This window comes from Equus quagga, chromosome 3 (assembly GCF_021613505.1).
Source record: "Equus quagga isolate Etosha38 chromosome 3, UCLA_HA_Equagga_1.0, whole genome shotgun sequence".
Lineage (NCBI taxonomy): Eukaryota > Metazoa > Chordata > Mammalia > Perissodactyla > Equidae > Equus > Equus quagga.
The window spans coordinates 12,693,701-12,717,062 of NC_060269.1; the positions used below are offsets into that span (position 1 = coordinate 12,693,701).

Below are 23,362 nucleotides of genomic sequence, written 5' to 3' on the forward strand. Positions count from 1 at the left end.
TTAGTTTTGTAGCTCTCCCTCAAAAGGGTCCTATAACTCCTCTTTGTTCATCCTCTCACTTTTCATTCCTAGTCAGTGAGCCTTCTGACTCTAGTCAGGCTAGCTATCATCACCGTTCCATGAAAATGCCTGCCTAATGGTGCTTCTAGAATATCTTCATCCTTTCTCCTCTCCAAATCCTACCCACTTTTAAGACCTCCATTAACAGTGGAGGTAGACTACTAGTCTTGACCAATCTCCTTCTCTGCTGAACACTTACAACCCACGTTATCAGACAACTCAGGACTTGCTAGATGCCTTCTTGCATTGATCCACATTGTTTCATGAGACTATGAAAATTCCCTAATAACAGGAACCACATTTTATACTTTTATAGTTCTCTTTCCGCCTAGCAAAGCACCAGGCCGTAGTAATTGCTCATTATCCATCTGCCTAAAATGTAGGATAATTTCACTATTTTTTTTATAAGACACCAAACCTGGAGCTAACTAAATAAATGCATCTACGACAGTCTTCTTATACTGACTGTAGGCCAAATGCAGAGAATTTCTCTACGTAAACCAAGTGTTACAACTGTGCTTTCTCTAGCGGATGTCTGTACTTCAGCCATTTTGTTTCTCTTACTGTGTATTTTTAAAATAATAATTCAATATCTATCTGAAATCATTCTTTCCTTTATCCACCCATGTGGGAGAAGGAAGCATAATAGTGAACTCTTCCCCCAAATATTCCACTGGCATATTTGCAGTGAATGGCAGTCTTCCTAGTCAAGGAAGGAATCAAAGAACCAATAAGGAATCAAAATAATGAATCAAATAATGAATCAAAACACAGTTTCCTTTACAAGGAATATCTTACTTCAAATTAATTTCCTGAAAAGATGTTCAAGAAGAACAAATGACAGAAGTAGTTCATTTCTAACTTTGCTCCCACATGACAGCCCTTTCTCTTTTTGATATATTACTTTTATTTCTGTGCCTTCTTGTATTGTTTTGGTCTTCTTCATATAGTGTTTGAATACCTGATGAGGTCTGGACACAGTACACCTTTGTAGAAGTTAGTTCTTTATATGGGAATGTTTTGGTACTTTTATTCTTCTAAGAGTCCCTGGTTAAGAAAATCCTACTTGAGGTATCACTCTCTTACCACTAAAACATCCCCAGAAAATTCTTGGCTTCTTCTACTCAAACCACAGGGATGTAGGAAGAAATAAAAATGTCTGAAACTCCTTTAATTTTTTTTTTTTAAGTTATTATTACTTGGTGGAAGTCTGCTTTGTGGTGTGTTTGTGAAAGCAAGATTCTGTAGTCTGACTTTTTCCCAGGACTTTTTTTTTTGAAGAGAAGATGACGTTTCTCCAGATGTTTTTCCGGGTAATTATTTTTAAATAAACAAAGGAAAAAATAGCTGTTTTTTTTTTCACTCTAAAGCAGGGCAACATGGCATCTGAGAGCAATCCTGACACTAATTATCCGTATATACTAATAATATCATGTTCAGTTCTGAGGTAGGGAGGGAACACAGCACTGCTGGCTCTGATCTTCAGGCTATGCTCGTCTCTGCACTATACATCTTTTCATGTCCTTGTTCCCTTTCATAATCACTACTGTGTCAATGTGAGGCTCAGGATCACAAGCACATGACAGAGCACAGGAGACAAAGGACATGTCACCCAGTCAGTTCTCCAAAACCTTAGATTTTAAAGAGGAAGCAGCCAGTCGCTGACACTCAGGCAAGAGCTTGCTATCTTTTCCCATCATAGGTCAGCAGAGGACATGGTTGCAACATCACTACAATTCTTCTTACATGAAGTTTTCCCTTTATTTAGATAAAGGGAATGTGATTAGAGCGCTTCCTGAAATTCCCTCAAGATATCAGACATCTGGAATTTTCTTAAGAGATCTATCCATTAGTTTAATCACTTACATACTTATAAAATGCTCAGTAGGAAGAGATGTTGCCATTAAAACGTAGGCTTTTCAACTAAGTTACTGCAAGAAAATAAAAATGTCACAGTGGCTCAAAAATCTATGAAAAGTGATGTCATCTTTATCATCTCATTTGTTATTGCAAACATCACTTAAGTATGATCTGTAAGGGAGCCTGAAACACTTGTCTGAAGAGATAGTATCTTAGTCTCAAAGTCAACCAAAAAGCGGGCTTCCAGTGACAATGGGACTATCACTAGCATCTGCTGCTAAGCTTTATTTCACATTCATGTACCAGATGTACCAGACATTCCACCTGCTATTGATGTGTGTTATCTTTTAAAACTTACATCAACCCTATGAGGTAGGTGTGCTATTATCTCTGTTTTATAAATCAGGAAATTGAGGTATTGAGAGATGGGCTCCCTTGCCCAAGGTCACACAGGAACCGTGCAGCAGTGGTAGGATTTCAATCCAGGTCTGACTGCAGAGCCCAGGCCCTCCACACTGCTCCACTGCCATCTCTAAGACCAGAGCCTCCTTCTAGTGAGCACTGACTAGGTACCTCGGATTGAGCTCAGCACTTTTCAAATATAATCTTTTCTATTCCAGGGTGAAATTCTACCTTTTCTGAACTAGTCTTAATAGTTTTCCAATGAAGCTCTTAAGCTGAGTGTACATAAACTAAAGCAAAACTCTTGGTAATTATCAATGAAATAAGATGCTCAACACAAATATTTTTTCAACTTCAGACGAGAAACATTATCAACACAATACTTGACTTGCATTATTTTTTTCATTTCCCTTAAATAAAACCAGAGTACGCTATGGGACCTTGACCAATTGAAATTCTGTACCATCAAATTTTGCTGTGGCTTTTACTTTAAAAAAGACAGCCCTACAATTTAAAAGAAACATTTTCTTCTCTGGCTGGGGAAAACGCCTTACCGCTGTATATAAGAGTTATTCACCCCACGGTGATCCAGATCGTGGCTCAGTGCGGCAATCAGCAACGCAAGTATCTCCAGGTCAGTCAGCTTGTTCTGTATGATCAAAGGCATTGGAGGAAAGAAACAGAAAGGACAATTAGGTAAAGCGCATTATACTACCTCTTTTCACTAATCACGTATTTTCTTTCTCACTGCTATGTATATGTACTTCTGCATAGTCACAAAGGACTCATCCTAGAATCCCTGATCTGCAGGAAATCAGTTGTCCTTTGTCTTCAGAATGGGATTATCACAGATGTCACTTAGCAACAGAAAAAGCTGAAATGCCTCAAACAGTCAATAATCTATCCATCTATAGTAAATACCATTAATTCTTAATTATTTACATATATGTGGAATAATCAAAATAAACTTAAAGTAATTGTTTTCTCTCTGCCTTTTAGTTCCCTGCTGATTCTGCTGCCTTAACTCTCTGCTCTCAGATGCTGTGTTCTTAGGGCACAGAGATAAAGTGAATATTAAGCAAAACAACAGAAAAAAAGCAAATTAGGAATGAAAATTTGGCTTCTAAAAATTGATCAATATATGCCAAAGCCACAGATAGGTTATTTTTTAATATCTGCCATTTGTATTATCTATACTACTGTTCTCCTTCATTAGTAAGAAAACACGGGTTGAAATTATTATCAGCTCTATTCTGGAACTCTCAACACTCTAGATAGTATGTTTATAACATACACAAAAATCATCATTTTGCTATTCTTCACAAAAAGCAAGGATTGTCTTCAGAGGTATAATCCTTATGACCTTTCCATATCCCCAAATAAGTTTACCCTATTTCTTATGAATGTTTGCTATGGCAGGAAAATACTACTATGATATTTCATATGGCTTCTTGGACAGCAATCACTTCTCTTAGCTCTAGCCAGTTAAAATGTGCACCCTATGAAAGTAGAGACAGAGGATAACATTTTTAGAATTTATTACAAAGAAAAGAGCATGGAAGCTCTGAATTAAAAACAGTTATATGATGGATGCCTGGAATCACTTACCTAGAATAACTAGTCGATTCCCACTGAAGTTAGAATCTAAGGACAGAGATATGGATAAAATTTGGCCTGGAAAGGAATGAATTACTTGAACGTTTTCTGCATTGATCTTCCTTATAAACAGTCTCGGTCAATGTATATGAAACCAAAACCCTTTCCGTGAAATAGTACTTATAAAGTTAACTGAGTGCTCCAGAGAAAATGTGATAGAGAACCCTGGACTTATCTATGAAGCCAAGTTCAGGACTTGAGTGGTTTCTGAGGAATTCTACTATGGAGCAGGCCGAATGTGAACATGAGAAATTTACTACTTATACTGTGGAGTTTTCCTCTGAAGGAAGTATTTATTTGCTCAAAGACTAAGTTAAACATGTAGTTCTTTTAAAGATTTTTAAAAATATGCCATATATATTATATATGAAAGAAAATTACTAACTATTTTGCCATACTTATCTTCTTTAATTAACAAAATATAATTTATCTTGTAAGTAGCAATAAATATTATTCTCAATCATCATTAGTGCACATTAAAAAAACTTGAAAGAACATGCTGTAAATTATACTACTAAAGCAACAAAATGTCTTAATGTATTAATGGCTCTAAAAAATACCTGAATTTTGCCTGCCTTTAGAGCAGCAAACATGCACTGGGCCGTATTAAAGGCATGCCTCCAATTATGGTAGGCAACGTTCTTCCGGTAATTCTTCTTAACACTCAAAATCCATCTGCAAAGAACCTTTAGGAGATAAAGCGTAAGTAGATACAATAATTGCTAACGTTCATCCCACATTTCCTATGTTCCAGGCACCGGACAAAGTATTTACATCCAACCCTTATGACCCTGAGGGAGGCACTACTATTTGGATCATTTTACAGATGAGGAAACTGACATTCAGAGGTAATTTGCCCAAGGTCGAGTTGCTCATTAAGGGTGGGGCCAGATTCAAACTTGAGCAGTCTGTCTCCAGAGCCCACCATGTTAACCCCCACAGTAACTAAATTAGATGTAAAATGCAAGAAAGCACTAAGAAAGGTATTTTTGGCATAGGTAGGGCACTGACGGGCTTTTTAAAAGATATTATGTGCATGTGTCATCAATTAGGAGAGACAGCTAGTCACATACGTGTGAATTCACTTACTGAGAGCCATGCAATCAGCCACTCAAAAGTTCTTCTCAGGCTCCCATCTGTATGTCTGTGAAGGTATTTAGTGCAAGGCTCTGGGGGTGAACTGGGGGCAGGAATGTCACACATGTCCAAGGACAAACTGGAGCTCCAAGTCCTGATGCAATCATTAGATCTTTGTCCCTTTTAAACTATGCTTAAATATTCAGGCAGAGTTACTGCTTGGTTACCAAGAAGTAATTTTTAAAAATAATATATGCAAAATAAAGCCCTAGCGTCCATATGAAAAAAAATTATTTTAAAAGATGGGAAAAAAAATTATAGACTATTTGGAAAATCTCACAAGCTGGGTTTAATTCAGCTTCTAAGTGGTGAAGTCAGTAAAATCCCCAGGGACTCATGGGCCCTAAGCATGGTTATTTTGTGTTTGTGTTAGCGTCAGAGCCTGCCTCTCTTCAATTTTGAATGATTTACTATACTTTTGGGGATCTGTAAAAATAAATATGTGCTTCTCCCTACGTATATCACTGGAGACATTTCAAACACAAAGGACATTGCCCCGGGGAGTGAAGAAAGTACCAGGGAAAAGAATGTTGCTCTAGCAATGAACACCACAGCATGACTGGCTGCAGAAGTAGGCCAAAAACGAGGTTTCTTCATTGTTGGTAGAAATTGCTTATAGAGGATTTGGTAGGAAATTAGTGCTTTCATAGCCTCCCTTTTCTTTTCAGGCCTTTTTGTTCCTGTTTTATCACACAGTTCACAGGGAATTCTGATAACAAAGAACCCCAAGGTCCCCAAGCTCCTTCACCTCCAAGTCACCGTCTTTTCTAGAGGATTTCAGTGTGCCTAAGACTGATGTGTGGTAATCCCAATACAGTGCAGCTTCTTTCACCATGACCATTTCTGAACAAAGTCAGTCAGGAAGGTGACAGAGTCATCGTATTAGGAGAATCTTAGGTAAGAGCCATAAACTTTCTTTGAAATGCTTAGAAACTGTGCAGTAAAGTGTTGTAGAAAATTACTGGTGATTAATTAAAGAATCAAGGAAAATAAGCAGGAAAACCCAGAAGTTTAACCTATGGGCATTTCTTTTTACTAATCATAAATCTGTAGATATAATTAATAATTAAATATGCACATATCATATAATGTGAAATAATGACCCAAATGACTCTGAAGCATAATTCCAGGTGGACTATTCTATTAAGCTTCTTTTAAGATGGGCCTGATAGAATTGGGTAACAGTGGATACAGTAGTTAGCAACTAGATTTAAGTACAGTTTGAGATTCTATTATCAAGATGTTCTTAACAGCATTTAGGGAAATTATGGTCAGATCTGCTAAGTGGTTGGTGGATATGCCTGGCATGTTCAAATCTGTAATACAGTCTTTTTTGTACAGGGCTATTGAATCATTATGTACAGTTTGGATGACTCTAGGGAGCATGCTCAATGTGCTGCATCAGTCTCCAACAATTACGAAAGCTTGCTAAGTCCTGAGTGGCATACGCAAGGTGCTGTGGGAGAAAGGGAAGAAACAAAACACAGCTCAGCTCCTGCCTTCAAGAGTCTCAATCACTAGTGAAAATATCAAAGTGCACAGAAAAAGGAAATAAATATATCAACATAAAATTGAGAACACGAATTTATAAACTGTCAACAGCATTCCAAGTGGCATGAAGTCAATCCTAGGATTCTCCCAGGAACAGAGACTTTTGAGTCAGGCTCTGAGGAAGAGAGAACTATGTTGTGGCATAAAATGAAGCAGACTTGGAAGTGGAGCAGCCCATTTAGGGGAGGAATGACACGTAATAAATAGATGGTAAAAATCAGCACAGCACATGCAGATTGGTTCGAGGAGAGTCAAGACTCTTATTTCAGAGATCAGCAAGAGCAATGGTTGCGATGGTCATAGGAAGCCAAGCAGAGACGTGAAGATTTGACATGTTTTGTGGAGGAAATACTCTCTGTCAGGGCAGCTTCATGATGCTACTATCCTCTCTAGCACTGACATTTTAATGTTAGCATCCTAAAATTATAGGGCAAATAATATCTGAAAAAACAAAACAGAATTGCGGCACTAAGGCAGGAAGGCCAAGCAGAAGGACTGCAATGTTCAAGTTGATGTTGGCCGAAATTAGAATAGTGATTATTTAAACAGAAAAGGAGAGAAGATGAATGAGACACTGAGGAGAAATATCTGCCCAATGGAAAAAATTCAAGAAAAGGTAAGAATAAACATTGCTAAGGAAATTCTGAGTGACTATCTTCATATCCAACACTCAAATGCTATCTAAAAATAAAAGTTTTTAAGAAATAAATCAACTTATAAGAATTTCATAAATAGGTACAAGGACCACATTCCTTTGTTCTGGCCAGGCCCTTTCAACAGAATCATTACTAATTTAAAGTATGGGAGATTTCAGGAATGGAAAGGGATTTGAGATGCTATCTTAGTTTATAAGGTCCTAGAACAAGCAAGAAGCAGAAATGAGATTCACATTTAGAACTTATGGCTCTAAATGAGGTCTTCATTCCATTAATAGAAAAGGCTTTTAAAAATGGGCCCTACAACCTACAATAGAGAAATTTGATGGGGTGATATAACTACAGTCAAATTTGGCCTAAGGAAAGGATAACTGACATGCAGTCCACACCTGTATTAAACAAAATATACAAGTGTATACACATACACCTGCATACAAAGAGACACTCACACGGATGCATGGGTAGTTCTCACAAGATGCCCACAGGGAAAGGCATACCATGATCCCCAATTAACAGATTACCACACTGAGAATGAGGGATTAATTGCCCAAGAAAAAAAAACTAATCACTAGTAGACTGTGACTACAGAATCCATGAGCTTTCTAGTCTATCATGCTGTCTCAATTTCTGCATTTGTAAAACAGGGACTAAAATAACCAATAACGTTTCTGGAGAACTTCTCGAAATAATTAAATGACTGATATCGCTTAATCAACACACTGTAATAGGAGTGAAGTCTTCTTAGAGAAGAGTCTACAGACAGTTGTTCTTTGTTTTCACCCAAGAATAATATAAACTTTGGTTAAATTCAAGAAAGAACTAGATTTGGGCCCCCCTAATACCATAAATGACACTGTATTGATCTTAGCTGTATTAGCCCTTAGTTTTTATTCCTGTGAGGCCTCTGAGAGCAAGGACAACTCATCCTGAAATGTGTACCTAGCACAGTGCTGGGTACACTGTGTATGTTAATACATTTTCATTTTATGAATTAATGGATTGGTAAATAGTGGAAGCCTTCAAGGTGTTTAAATTTCCAAATAGGAAATCTGTACAAGGAGACTAGACATTCAACTGACCAGAAAAAAATAAGTTTAACGGCAAATTACTGATTTTTTTTCAAGCAGCCCTTTCTATTCTCCCTTATTCTTTGATGGTATACACATAGCCGTTATGAAACAAAATGGAATTCCCTGATATCTCCACACTAGTATTAGAAGATGTTTAGTTAAGTCTTGCTTTTTTCTGGGAGGCGAATAAGGCAATCCACAGGGGTTAAAATCAGTTTTCATCTTCATCCCATGTGGGTGACCCCATTCGGACCAAGACCTTGGCCTCACATCAAGCCCCTTTACGCCCTCATTTCCAAAGGAGTTTGCTCCGTTTTGGTCCTTCCCTCTACTGTGTTATTATGACCTTTGCAATCAGATCATGTTACTTCCCTCCTTAAAATTCCTCAGTGACTCACACTTGTTTTCAGGATAAAATCCAAATCCCGCTGCCTAGCTTACAAGGTTATATGTGATGTGCTTCTTACCTTCCTCTCCAGTTGCCACTCTCACCCTCACAACCAGGGCTTCACGCCCGCACCCCTATCTTTCTGTCATCCTGCCTTTGAGCATCCCACTCGCTGTGGGAATACTCTCCCTCTCTTCAACCTGGTGCTTGATACCTGGTAGGAACCCAATAAATGTCTTTTTAATGGTTGATAACTTTCCTTTAAAAATCTCGGTATGCATTCAGTGACAGTATATTAATCACTAAAACTTAAAAATCTATTGCATACTAGCATACAAAACTAATTCTCTCTCTTACACATACACACACACACTCTTTTCCAAAGGACATCACTGCATTCCTACCTCATGTTTCATCTGGAAGTTCTGCACAAGGTTGAGGTCAGTGAACATCCGAATTGTGCACAGTGCCGTTTCCAGGTCAGACAGCTCAAAGTCACTGAAGCTGAAGTCAGTAATTTTAAGGGTCTGGGCAGATGGTACCACAGCAGCCTTAGGTCAAGGGAGAAGAAAATGAAATAAAGCTGTTAATTAAAGCAGCAGAGATTCAGTAAGTTTTCTCGCTTTGCTACAGGGAAATAGCACACTGTGTTTATTTTTTCTTTTTAATGCAGTACACTAGAAATTTTCTCATATAGGAGCTGCTCCCATTTTTTTTTTAACTGAGCCACATGGGGATAACTAATATGGTTCCAGGTAGACAGGTGGAGAGTGGGTGGCTGCCCTGAGATTGTACCTAGAACAGTGAGAAGAACTAAGGACTCCAGTGATCTGGCCACTTTATCCCTTCCCAGTCTTACTCATTCAACAGATATTTACTGAGTAATTTTTCTGGACCAGTCCCAGTACTAGCTGAGAATCAAGTGGTGAGCAGGACGATAATGTTCTAAGCATTTTACATTTAATTCTTAGGACAACCTTATGAAGTGAATATTCTAGCTCCACTTTTCAGGTACAGAAACTTAAGCACAAAGAGGTTACTTTCTTTACCCATGGCAGCTCAGCTAGTTAAGGAATGGAGCCCGGCTTCCAATCCAGGCAGACTCTCCTGCTCTCAGATTTGATACAATCTACTCTAGAAACTAGCAGCAGGTGCTTCATGCAAGCCTGATCCTAAGAACCACCAATGATGCCTATTAAAATCCTCAGTGATTCTGATTTAGAATGTCTAGGATGGGAAGCCAGTTTGGTTTTTTGCAGGGGGATCTGTTTTTTTTTTTCATTTTTTTTTTGGCAGAGGAATAACATCTGTTGCCAATCCTCCTCTTTTTTTGCTTGAGTAAGGTTAGCCCTAAGCTAACATCTGTGCCAATTTCTTCCACTTTATATGTGGATCACCACCACAGCATGGCTGACGAGTGGTGAAGGTCCGCACCCAGGATCTGAACCTGCTAACCTTGGCCGCCAAAGTGGAGGGCACTGAATTTAACTCCTACAGCACAGGACCGGCCCGGGATCTGTTTTTTGATTAACATCCTTGGCTTTGATTTGATAATCATTTAATGGTAGTAAACACCTACATTTCTTCAAACATACCTTTCTCTTTTTCATCAATGTTCCTTTGTACTTTCTGCTTCTCCTGTAAAGCGCCTACACTCTTTAACTGATGGACTCCTTTAAGACACAGTTCCCATTCCAAAGAAGGCTTAAATGCCCTCCAGAGCTGACCCCACCCTGGGAATACCTGTTTAATTACACAAAATTCACTACAATGTAATTTCCTGTTTATCTGTTTCTTACACTGGGATCTACAGGCAGGGCTGTGTCTTTACCCATCTTTGTATCCACTGTGACTACTGATGAATAGAGTTTTGATATTTGTTAATATGAATATTTATTAAATAAATGAGAAGAAACAAATCTCATTCCCTTCACTTATTTTGAGTCAATAAGTTCTTGGTTTAAGGTCCCAAAACCTCCTAGGAGGATGAAGTCTGTTAACCTGAGCTAGAAAACTAGCAGACCTGGCAAGTATATTCCAGTCTGTTTTATTTGGTACTGAATGTTTTTAAAATTCACCAAATGTGTTATACTGTTTAAGAATTGGGAGACTTTAACAAGGGGAAAAAAAAGATTTCTGGCTTCTCCTGAAAAGTCAGGCCACACTGAGCCCCAATTTCCACGAAGAAACACCAGCTAGAGCCAAGGCGTCTGGCCCGCAGGTAAGCAGAGCTGTCAAGCTTCTCTCCTAGATTTCCTGCCTGGTCCCGGAGGCATCAGAACTTGCAGGAACCCCAACTCCTCCACCCGCTTGACCATTTGCCCTGCCAGCACTTTAACTGCTTTAGCCAGATCGTGCTGAGATTCACTTGATAAAAAGTGGCTTTAATTTGGTACAGGACAGAGGAAAGAATTAAGAAATCTGAATCAGGTAAGTTCCGTCTCTTTAATGTTTTTACCTCAACTCCCCCCAAACCCCTTAGGTTTCCTATAAGTATCTGGGATATCACGACTCAGGTTTACCTCCAACTTTTGTGAAGTAAAAAGGTCAAACTAATAAAATCTTATGGAACAATCTAGGGCTTTCCTCTGCCAATCTGAGAGTGCTTGCACATTCTTCTTGCTCATGTTGACCTTCACATTTTCCTTACATACACTAGATGTGTTTAAACTTTAAACAAATGTCACCCCCTTCATACTCCAAACTGAGAATCTTTTCCCAAGTCCCAGATTCACAAAAAAATATGCGTCCTGTTAAGTCAATTCCACAGGCTAATGCGTGGGTTGAATTATGGGAAAAGAGAAAGAATTAAAATATTTAGATAAAAGGCTTTGTTGTTTACATCTGCCTTCAACATCAGAGACTGAGCAGTCGACTCAAGTGGAACTCGGAAGTGTGGAGGTGGGAATAAGCCCACCTTTTAACTCAAAGCAGATAACAGCTGCTTCCCTTAAACATACTGCACTCCACAAGGGGACAGATGTTTTTCCTTAGGGCATCATTATTCTTACAGCAGGGTTTTCTTTCCTTCCTTCCACAAAGGATATTCTAAATGCTACAGGATAAAGGCAGCCAGCACAGCTTGTGCCTCTCTCCTTTACACACTCTAATTCCCAACCTCTCTCTACTGAGAGAGAAGAACCTTTTCTTTGGCTTCTTCAGTCACGCCACACCACGACTTAACCTTCCTGAGCTGACCCAGTGGGGACTTGCTAACATTTTCCTCCGGAACCTTGTGGTCAGTGATACAGATGTTCAGAATTCTTGGGATTAATTACTAACAAGTCATGAGAAATGTCAGACACCATTTAAAATTCATTTAAAACTGCTTCCTTGACCGTTACAAGATACTTCAACTTTCTGTTTGCCTTGGAAGACCCTGGGGTAAAGGTGATTTAAATAAACATATTACCTATGATTCTTTCTTGCCATTTTATAAAACAAAATATTCTACATTTTACTAATAGTAGAGAATAAAGTCTGTGGTTTTTCTGGGATACGATATGTATATACAAATCTGGATTTTCACAGCTTCTTTCAGTGATGGTTTGATTTGTTAGAATTTGCAAAGTGAGATTTCTGACTTTTTCTTCAGGGGATAATATAACATTGCATTGTGGTGTTGAAGACTAACAGAAATAACATATTTTAAAGATTCTGTAAAACAATGAAGTGCTATAAATGTGTCTCTGTATTATGGTATAATAATCCAATTCAAAACTCCTGGGACCATAACCACTTAACACATCCAGTTCTGCCTGTCCCTCCACATGTGGGCACAAGGCCTGGGAATTCCCAGGCAACCGTGTTTATTTAGTGCTTTAACTGAATATAGTTAAACTCTATAGAGTCTAGAGTTAGGAGTTTTAATTTGTGTTAAATTAACCAAATATGCAAAAAAATACACAAAGCCCACTGGGTTAAAGATTCAATCTGGCAAACGGCTTGGTAGTATACTCCCAGTTTTCTTCTGAGATCTGTAATTGTATCTGCCACTCAAATAATAAACTAGTTTGCCTCTAGTGACTCTAAAGGCAATTCTTCATTTAAGTCACCTTTTTATGAAGCTTTTTCTAATGCCTTGGCCCCTTTTCACCATTCTTGCAAAAATTTTTTTGAAAACTCTCTGGAAGTGAAATTCACTAAGAGTGGAACTGGATGTATCTTTGGGAGTAGGAATGGATTGGGTTAAAGAAAGCAGTGTTCAGGGTTATAAAAATTTTTAGTTTCTCAGTGATCTTTAATCAAAAACAGTTGTTCTGAATACCATCTGACTGATGAGGAGTTAAATATTAAACTGATCACCAGCTGACAAATTCTACTACATGTGCATTTCAGCATTAGATAATGATCATAAAAAGAGAAACTTAAAAGCAAGGTGAGGCATGTGGTAAAAAGGCACGTTTGCTATTAAGCATTCTAGTCCCAATGTTCCCACTGACTTTGTCACCCTGAACGAGATGTGCAACGTCTCTGCCTTTTTTCTCACCTATAAAATGAGGACGTTGGATTAGGTTGTCTCTAAGGGTTAATATTCTGAGTTTATGGTACATTTATCTCTGTGTGCACAGGACTCCAGTATTTCTTACTGCCTGGTCACTTTGGAACCAAAAGCCACGCATCTAAATCTTGCCAGTGACCTTCCTGTACAGGGCCCAAGCTCTGTCTCTGATTCTCTCAGCATTTAAGGGAAATGGATGGGTGCACCTTAGCTGTTATGGTTATGTAGTGTTTTTTATGCTTGATTCCACACACAAAATTTCCACTTTTTAGCAGCTCTGGTAGCAAGTTACTTAAAATGGTCAATTCTAGATTATTCCCCTCAAGTAGAGAATTGGTTATACTTTATAAACAAAAGGTTTACATTTCCTCTTATAACACATGGTGCTTTCTTCCTCCAGTAAGTTTTCCACATACCTCTTCTACATAGGCCAATTTAACAATGATTGTAGACTTTCTTGAGTCCACATTATCAGAATGGTTTGGGCAAAAAGACTTGGAACATGACAGCGCACACAAAAATCTTGATGTTGCTACTACTAGATCTTGAGAACTGATTTTCCTCCCGCTGTTGCCACTACTAACAACAATAATACTTAATGGGGGCATATGTGTCAGGAATTCCGGTCACCACAGCTCTGTGAGGTATATTCTTTTATTATCTTCTTTTTACAGATGAAGAAACTGAGGCACAGAGAAGTCACATGTTTGCCTGAGAACACAGAGCTGGAAGTTGAACCTAGACGCCTCCCTCTAGACCCGTGTTTTTAACCGTCATGCTTTTCCACGAAAATGAAAGTTGGTGATGAAAATGTATCTTCGTGCCCCTTGACATGTCTGCTCTGTCACTAGTTAACAGGCACTTTTATATATTTAATCAACTATTAAGGTATTTCAAGCTTCAAATTCATTTTAAAGAAAAAGACAGGAAAACCTTGTTGAATGGGTTGAAGGAATTTGAGTAGTGTTTTTCAGGCTTTCTAAAAGTCTAGATTTTCCAGAATCTACTGGGGCATTCAGTCCTTCAACAAAACATATAAACCAGGATCTTGTTAAGCAATCACTAAATGGTAGTTATTATTATTATTATCAGCCTGATGGAGATAAAAGACACATAAATAACTGAAATACATTGTTTTTTAAGTGCAATAACAAGTATGTTGGTAGTTTGCCCAAGTGATTCCTAACAACACAATGAAACAGAATGTAAATACACATTTAACTACTTTTTTTAGTCACTTGTGATGGTTAATTTTATGTGTCAATTTGACTGGCTACAGGCGCCCAAATTAAAGACTGTTTCTGGGTATGTCAGTGAGGGTGTTTCTGGATGAGATTAGCAGCGGAATCAGTGGACTCAAGTGATGACCGCTCCCCAGTGTGGGTGGGCATCATCCATTCCCTTGAGGGCCTGAACAGAACAAAAGGCAGCAGAAGGAAGAATTTGCCCCTTTACTACCTGCCTGCTTGGATTGGGACGTCTCATCTCGTCTTCTCAGGCCCCTGGACGGGGACTTACATCATCCGCTCTTCTGTTCTCAGGCCTTCAGACTCGGACTGAACCACACCACCAGCCTTCCTGAGCCTCCCTCCACCTCGCAGATGGCAGACTGCTGGACTCTCAGCTCCCGTAATCACGTGAGCTAATTCCTCAAGTAAACCTCCTCTGCTATCTATGTCCTGCTGGCTCTGTTTCTCTGGAGAACCCTGACTAAGACAGTCACCTGTGTTTCTAAAGTCAAAGCGAATCCTTCCTGAGCTTTATCAGTGCCTTACTTAAGATAAATGAAGTCCTGCTTTTCTTCAACTATTTCTTATTATAAAGGCCATTCAGACAACAAAAGACACACTGGTGTCCCTTTTATACAAGAGTGGAGGGTGCATTTTGTGTTTACTCAATTGAGAAATGAAACTTTAGGAAATAATACAGTTATAAAGTGTATAGTCTCCCTGAAACCCATAGGCATGTGTTCATGGAAAATAATACACTTGGGTAAAGGAAATATAATGATCATTTTTAAATTATTGAATTTCTTATTTTTGGTGGATGCCTCATGAAAAGGTTTATATTTGGCCTGTGGCAAAGTCTCTGGTAACTTCAGAAGAAAATAAAGACACATGGTTACATGGCTACACAATTTGCTCAATTGTATAATCTTTATACAGGAAAGGTCACACTGCTATCAAAGGCATTCTGCCTGCCTTAGGTCTAGAGCATCAAATCCCCAGAGCTAAAATCAAAATGAAAGAAACAAGTCCTGATAGCCAACTGTTAGGAAAGGGCTCCTTATTCAGAAAGTTATTTATTAAAATAAGTCTAAAAAGAAGGGCAGCTACTGAACTTGTCTTCCATAAAATGTCAAATTCTTCCAAATAGCTTTAGTGCTTTATAAAGGCGTTTTGTTATATTAATACTCCTTGATGTTTATTCAATATAAATGTTAAGAGGAAAAGAGATTTTCCTCAGTGATTCATCCTTTAAGGAAATTATTTTCAGGGATAAAATTAAGATATTTGATGCATTTATTGGCAGCTAAAAGGAGAGAGATAGTCAGGTATCTGAAGCTCTCCTTACCAGTCCCTGACCACCCCCACCCCCACCCCCAGCGGGGCACTCTGCTTTGCAAAACACTCTGGTTCCAGTCTTTGAATAAAGCCACTTTGACAGCCATCACACTACACTTTACAGAAGGCTAATGTCTCTCTTCCCCACTTGTAATATGCACAGAAAATGTGTTTTTAAAGGAAAAAACCCATACAATTTGTTTACAAAGCTGTTAGAATTTATCTTTCTCAGAGGGAAGTGAATCCAAATACCAATAAGAAAGAAATCTACTCTAAAAGGGAGGTGAATATGCAACCAAATCTTATAGAGAATAAAGAAGTGAATATGGCACAGTAAGACTGGATTAATATATTTTCTTTGGTAACTATACCAACATGTGTTATGATTTTTCCTTCTTTCTAACATTATATAAATAGATTCCTTTAAACCTCAATAGGGAAGAGGCACCCACTATAAAAAACTTGGATAATGAGCGTACAGTTTTTCAAAACCATAGAAATTATGTCATAATGTCAAGATTCTGATAAATTGGGACCAATACACACAGATCTGGTTAGCATGCAGTTAGTAAATAAGAAGCTCAAGAACAGCGCCTCCGTACTCTGGAGATAAGATTAACATTGGAAGTTATCCATTAGTAAAATCAAAGCAAAACAGCTAAGATAGCTTGTCAGATAAAAGCAGGAAGAATAAACAAAATCTATTAAGTCTTGCCAATGTGGAAAAGATACAGCCCAGTTAATGTTATAGACACCTATAAAAATGAATGTACCAACAGATGGTGTCCAGGAAGTCCAAAGGACCCAGATTGTTCCAGAGTATTTCTAGCACTGTTTGAGGAAGAGGGTGCTTTACTGGACGCCATAGGTTCCTATAGTTCAGTGACACTGCTTATCAAGATCAGAGAGTCAACTCTTCTTTGTTATCATCTGCTCAAAATTCCCCATTTATAATTTGGCTACCCATATAGATTTTCCTAAAAAGTGAGGGAATGTGATGATCATCTTCGTAGAAGGAATTGATCTATGCTCTAACGCTGACTTGAGCATCAGAGACTTGGGTCAGGTACCTGGCCCTGCCCCTAAGTGTTGTTACTGCAGCAGTCACACACATGCCTGATCAAGAGGGTTCATGTGAAGTTTCTGGCTCTGAGAGATTACAGTCAAGATGAGGTACATTCTGTCCTAGGAAATCCTGCCTAAGTGGTTCGCGCCTCCCTCTCACTATTTTGATATAGAAGACCCTTCAGGATCACAACAGGGTCTCAATTTGCTTTTAGATACATCCTCTGGGATTAGAAATTGCTTATAAAGCAGGAGCCAACCTAGTGGCGCAGCGGTTAACTTTGCACATTCTGCTTCTCGGCGGCCTGGGGTTCGCCGGTTCGGATCCTGGGTGCAGACATGGCACCACTTGGCAAAAGCCATGCTGTGCTAGGCGCCCCATGTATAAAGTGGAGGAAGATGAGCATGTATGTTAGCTCAGGGCCAGTCTTCCTCAGCAAAAAGAGGAGGATTGGCAGTAGTTAGCTCAGGGCTAATCTTCCTCAAAAAAAAAAAAAGAAAAAAGAAATTGCTCTAAAGCAGAAGCGATAGGAACTGAACTGAATCAACACTGTCTCCATGACAAAACTGAGGGGTTTCTTTGAAAAAAACTAAACTCTAATATAATTTATTGCTCTTCTAACAAGAGAGGAAGGCAAAAGAGGCCTTTTCAATCAATCAAATATTCAGTTATCTGTAATAAATATTTATTACATTCTTAAATCTTAACTAATACCTTTGTAATAACCATAACCAGGTAGCTGGGGTCCGTTTATGATTATCTCAACAACTTGTGACTAAGAGTCATTAGAATACATTATTTAATTCTCTAACAAACTAATTTTTAAAAATAAAAGTTAAGAAAACATTTGACATCTTTTCAATTTATTTTAGGTTTTAAAATGAGATAAACAATCAGACACATGACAAAGACAGCAATTTTGGTAATTGCTGGATGATGCAGACACCTGTGTAGTTGGGCCTGTAGAGGAATTTTTATTAGGTTGATAGAAAACTAGAATTGAAATCAGTTGCTGAGTTTCAACCAATTTAAATGAGTTACTTGACCTACAAGCTATGTAACCCTAAATTTCTCAATGCAGCTGCCAGAAATCTACTTCCAAATGGAACAACAGATGGTTTTGAACAATACTGCACTATAGCAATTTTCAGTTATTCCAAAGTGTTTTTTCTCTTGCTAAAATTATAAAGATAATTGAGAAAATAATTTTCAGATTTTTCTGAAAGACTATGCTATTTTCAAAGAGAAAAAGCAAAGTTTAATATCCTAGTGTTTTTTTTAGCATTATCTTTAGAAATTACTCTATTTGCTAGTTTTTATTTATCTGAAATAGCATATGGCAGTGTAACCTTGTCCTCATTTTAGAACTAACTTAATCACCCCACAGTGCCTGCAGGTACTTCAAAGTTTATCTTTCCATGGGATAATTTCCAGCTCATAGGGATGCATTCAGTTCAAAACTTTATCATTTGGGGAGGATTAGACAAATTGGCCAATTAAGCCTAATCTGAAAGATACTTTAAACCTATAAACCTTTGTGCATTAATTGAAAAACTGCTCATTCCCTCAAATACCATCATGAAGAAAATAAATATAGCCATTTCTGAATGAGGATAACCCCAAAGGAAGCTGAAACTTTCAGGTAAAATCGTGTCAAATTCCTTAAACTGTTCTTGGCAAATGACTCAGCTTCCTACTCAGGGATGTAACTGAGAATGTCTGTGGTTCCTCCTCCTCCTTCCCAGCCCATCTTCTCTCCAGTGCTGCGCAATGGAGTGTGGGCTCCAGATCTGGAACGCCTGGATTTAGTACTGGCACTGTCACTTACAACCCGAGTAGGACAATCTAAACTCTCTCAAGTGGAGGAAGACTGGCATAGATCTTAGCTCAGGGCTAATCTTCCTCAAGCAAAAAGAGGAAGATTGGTGACAGATGTTAGCTCAAGGCTAATCTTCCTCAGCAAAAAAAGTCCATATTAATTTCCTCCATTTTCTCACTATTTACTCTTTCCTTTTGCAGTTTCACTCCGGAAGCTGCTTTCTCAACAATCACCTAATCACTCAATCCAGCAGCCTTTTCTGTCCTCATATTTCTCAGCCTTCCTACAACTGATGGGACCTCCTTCCTTTTGGAAACTGTTCCATCTGGCTTTCTTTGCCACTCCCCTATCCTAAATCTTCCTCCCTGTTTAACTACCACTTCTCTCCCTTAGCTGGTTTCCTTTGCCACTCCTCCCATCTTAAGCTATATTTACAAGACTTCTGCCCTCAGTCTTTCATAGTTCTCACTCTCTCCCAACTGCTCCACTCCCATTATTTCACTACCATGGGACTCCCCCAAATCCCATGTTTTACTTGCAAGTTGCCACCGCTAGTCCTGCCCACCAGCCCCTCACCACTCTAGCCCTGCCTTTCCTGATCACTGAAGATGTCAATTCGGTTGTTCCACCAGCACCTCAAACTTACCACGTTCTAATCAAATCTACCAGTTTTCCTTCTTAATACTTCCACTTTTGTTAAGTAATGGCACTATTGTTCTTTGAATTATCAAGGTCAAGACATCTGAATCATCTTTACTCTTCCCCCTCCCTAACAGCTCATAGCAGATAGCGTGTGGTTTTGTACAGGGGCTCTGGAAGCAGACTGCGTGAGTTTGATCCTGACTCCCCCACTTCCTGCCGGTGTGACCTTGAGCAAGTCACTTGGCTTCTCTAGCTTCAGTGTGGCCTTCATAACACAGCTGTGCAGTTCACATGAGAAAATGTATGTAAGGGCATAGAAGGTTAGCATCTGGCAAGTTATGATGATGATAATGAAAAAGAAGCTCAGTGATCTGGTCACAACCATCTCCTCACATCTTACACAGACCTCATCCATGTTGTCTTAAGTAAATTTAAACTCAGAGGGCCAGCCTTGGTTGTAAATGTATAAGAGCCTCAAATTTGCATGATCTCAACCAAGTCAATCTCAATCAAGACCCAGAACATATGACATTCTACTTACATATCAATGTGCTTTCCTCTCCCAGCATACTAAATAAGAATGTAATGAGCATTCAGGAACTGACCCTATTTGACCCCAATTTCAGATAACAGTCCATAAGCCGTATGGTCAGAAATTAAAGTCACTCTCAGTTCTCGAGAATGCAGAGTAAGTTATCAGTAACAAACTATAAAATCTTTGTTGTCATTACCGTAACAAAACAACCACCTTGCAGTCAGTCACCTGTCCATATTTCCCCCAGGAACTGGAAACTAAATTTAATTTTGGCCTAAGAAAGATGTGAAGATTACAACAATTACTGGAAAATGTCAGAATCATATAATGTATTACAAAGTCAATGTTATCTTTTGTATTATCAGTGACTTTGTAGTCCTGCAAGAAGGTAGAGATGATTAAATATTTTTATGAATGTCCATCTAGATATTTACCACAGTTAATTAAATGTCTAGGGACCATTACTAGCAGAAGCAGTTATCCTGAGAAAAGCGTACTGACATATTGATTAGATATCTGTAGTTAGTCATTTTTATAAAGAAAGAGGGGGAGAATTACCGCTAAGGATTGGAGCTCTCTTGTTTCTTCCTCCGCGGCTGATGCATGATAGGACAGAACCTAGGGTAAGAAAGAAGGAACACAGGTTATACAGAAAAGGACTACCAAATGCACACTACAACTTCAAGCTTGGGATTTTGCTCAAACTTCCTGGAGAGATAACGAGACTCCTCAGAATGTCAAATCTTGTTTGCTGCTTTCTTCAACAGAGAAAATCCCAGATTTCTATTCATTGCTTCTTTCAGAAAACAAAAAGTCATACTCCCTATGTTCAAAGAAAACTCTTGTCACTTTTATTCTGATATTGTTGATATAACAAACACATTATTTCTAAGCCACACTATTGGCTTAAACTTGGCAGAAAATTTATGTTGTATTGTTTTTTTAAAAAATATACTGACTTCAGTTATTTTTACTTATGTGTAGAATTAAGAAAAAAACCTTTGCATAAATTGACATTTTAACATTGGCATTTGGATAGAAAGTAGTCTAGAAGGAGCTCTCATATGAGGCTGTAACCACTGCAGAATTCATAAAGAAAAACTGCATGGCTGGGATATCAGGTCAAACAGGTTCAGGGATCCCTGTACACTCACAGGATTTAAGCGCTGGAAGAAGAGTGTAAATCCACCCATTAACAGCTGAGGACACCTGGGCACAGCAGTTCCCGGGCCTTGGCAGCGAGCTCACACTCAGGGAGAGGACAAGAGGGCCTGGGACCCAGCTTTCAGCTCCTAATCTAGTACACTTTCCATTACCCTAGTAGAGTTAAAAAGGCAGGCTTACTATCTTCTTATAATTATAATATGATTGAGAATTATAATATATTATAATATAATTATATTATATATTATAATTGTAATATATAATAATATATTTCTAACATAAATATGATTTTATATAAATATATAATTTTAATATAAATATAATATATAATTATAAAAATATATAATATAATATATGTTATAATATAATTGAGACTCATTAACTCCCGTTTTCAAAAGTGATAACTTCTAAATGATGGGATAATATTTTAGCTGTTCTTTTTAACCAAGGTAGTGGTTGTAATGAAAATGTCCTTCATTTTCAACAGAGACAACATAGATTTACTAAAACCCCAAAAGTTTCTGAATCATTGATAAAGAGGTAATTCATTTTCAGACTTTAAATGGTGAGCCAAGTAATGCATTAGCCTGAACTAGTTTTCCTTGAACTAGTCTTTAAAATTTTAACAATTCAAAATCTAAAGCCACATGGTATTTACTGTCTACTGTCTGGTGATCCAGACCACTTAGAGGGCGTGCTGCTTGGGATCTGTCTTCACATTCGAACCATTAATCACAAGGAAATCTCAGGAAACTTGGAGCTTCTGTCTTCTGCTCATGTGAAATTGACACATCACAGCTGCTAACCTGTTGTTGCTGAGACCACAGAGGTAGGGAAAAGCTCAGACTGGGACCAGGCATTAGGCTAATATTATAAATAAGTGCATGCAACATGGATAAATTAATAAAGGAACAACCTAACATTCTAAGTTCAAAAAAATTAATTTTATCACATACTGAAGATAAAAATAGCACCTTGCTCATAGGATTGTAAGGATTAATTCTGTTAATTCTTGTAAGCATCAGAAGAGAGTAAGCATTTGATAGAGGTTAGCTATTATTATTGTTGTTGTTTTATTGTTATTATAATGATATGGCTTCATATCATTCATATATAATTCAGTTCAATATAATTCAGTGAAATAATTCACTGTTATAAAAAACCCCAAGGGCTTTGTGTTCTCAGCTTTTATCCAATGGGCTCATAAGGAAAGAGAATATTTTCAAGTTTGAACCTGTGATCACAGAAACGACTTCCCATAATGACCTGAAACTGAAAACTGTTTACACTAAGTGAAAGCCGAATTACTCATAGCATATATTTAACGAAGTAGAGCTATAGTGTAAAACAGAAACAAATGTCAATCAGGAAGACATCCAGAGATTTTGAACAAAAGGATCCGATATCTGGTATTTGCTTCAGAATAACCCAATGGGAGGGGAAGAGAGTGCGGAGGAGCGAGTGAAGGCAGAGGATGATACTGGCCAGGGGTCTGCAGTTTCCGAAGATGGCTGAGGAGAGCACATGGGGGCACATTAAGCTATTCTCTCCACTTATGTATATGTTTGAAATTTTCCATAATAAAAAGCTTTTTTAAAAAAGAAACAATTTCTGATAGCTGGTTTAGATTCCATTTTTCAATGCAAAACCATGGGAACTGTAGAAAAAATTAGATAAAAAATTAGATAAAAAATTTTAGGGGCCGGCCCAGTGGCGCAGCGGTTAAGTTCACACGTTCCACTTCGGCGGCCCAGGATTCACTGGTTCGGATCCCGGGTGCAGATATGGCACCACTTGGCAAAAGCCATGCTATGGTAGGCGTCCCACATATAAAGTAGAGGAAGATGGGCACAGATATTAGCTCAGGGCCAGCCTTCCTCAGCAAAAAGAGGAGGATTGGCGGCAGTTAGCTCAGGGCTAATTCCTAAAAAAAAACCCAAAATTTATATACACACATATACATGTATATATGTATAGTGTTAAAACTATATGTATACATATGTATATGTGTGTATATAAATAATTTGAAATATCTATGTGTATGTGTGTGCATATATGCTTGAAACAGAGATTTCCCCTGGTTTATAATCCAAGGTCTCTTACCTTCTATAACATTATAGCAAAACTGTTAGTGTTATATATTCACCTTAGAAAGTAAAGGATACCTTCTTGGTTATTGGTAAATCTTGACGTAATAAGTGTAACATTCTAGCTTGTTAGTTTCTGTATTATTTATTGGGATTTGAGGAAAAGTTATTACATCCCAAACACCAGTTCCCACTGATCTCAAC

At 38.1% G+C, this 23,362-nt stretch overlaps 1 protein-coding gene across 1 annotated transcript in view; it reads right to left on the reverse strand.

The window, feature by feature from the left end:
* The window catches only part of PDE5A (phosphodiesterase 5A), an 81,225-nt gene that overhangs the window by 26,783 nt on the left and 31,080 nt on the right, over positions 1-23,362 (reverse strand). The window contains exons 9-12 of the mRNA XM_046656726.1: positions 20,466-20,525; positions 9,185-9,331; positions 4,539-4,664; positions 2,877-2,971 (exon numbers count right to left, since the gene is read on the reverse strand). Coding sequence (XP_046512682.1) covers positions 2,877-2,971; positions 4,539-4,664; positions 9,185-9,331; positions 20,466-20,525 — 428 coding nt within the window. The remainder of the gene's footprint in view (positions 1-2,876; positions 2,972-4,538; positions 4,665-9,184; positions 9,332-20,465; positions 20,526-23,362) is intronic.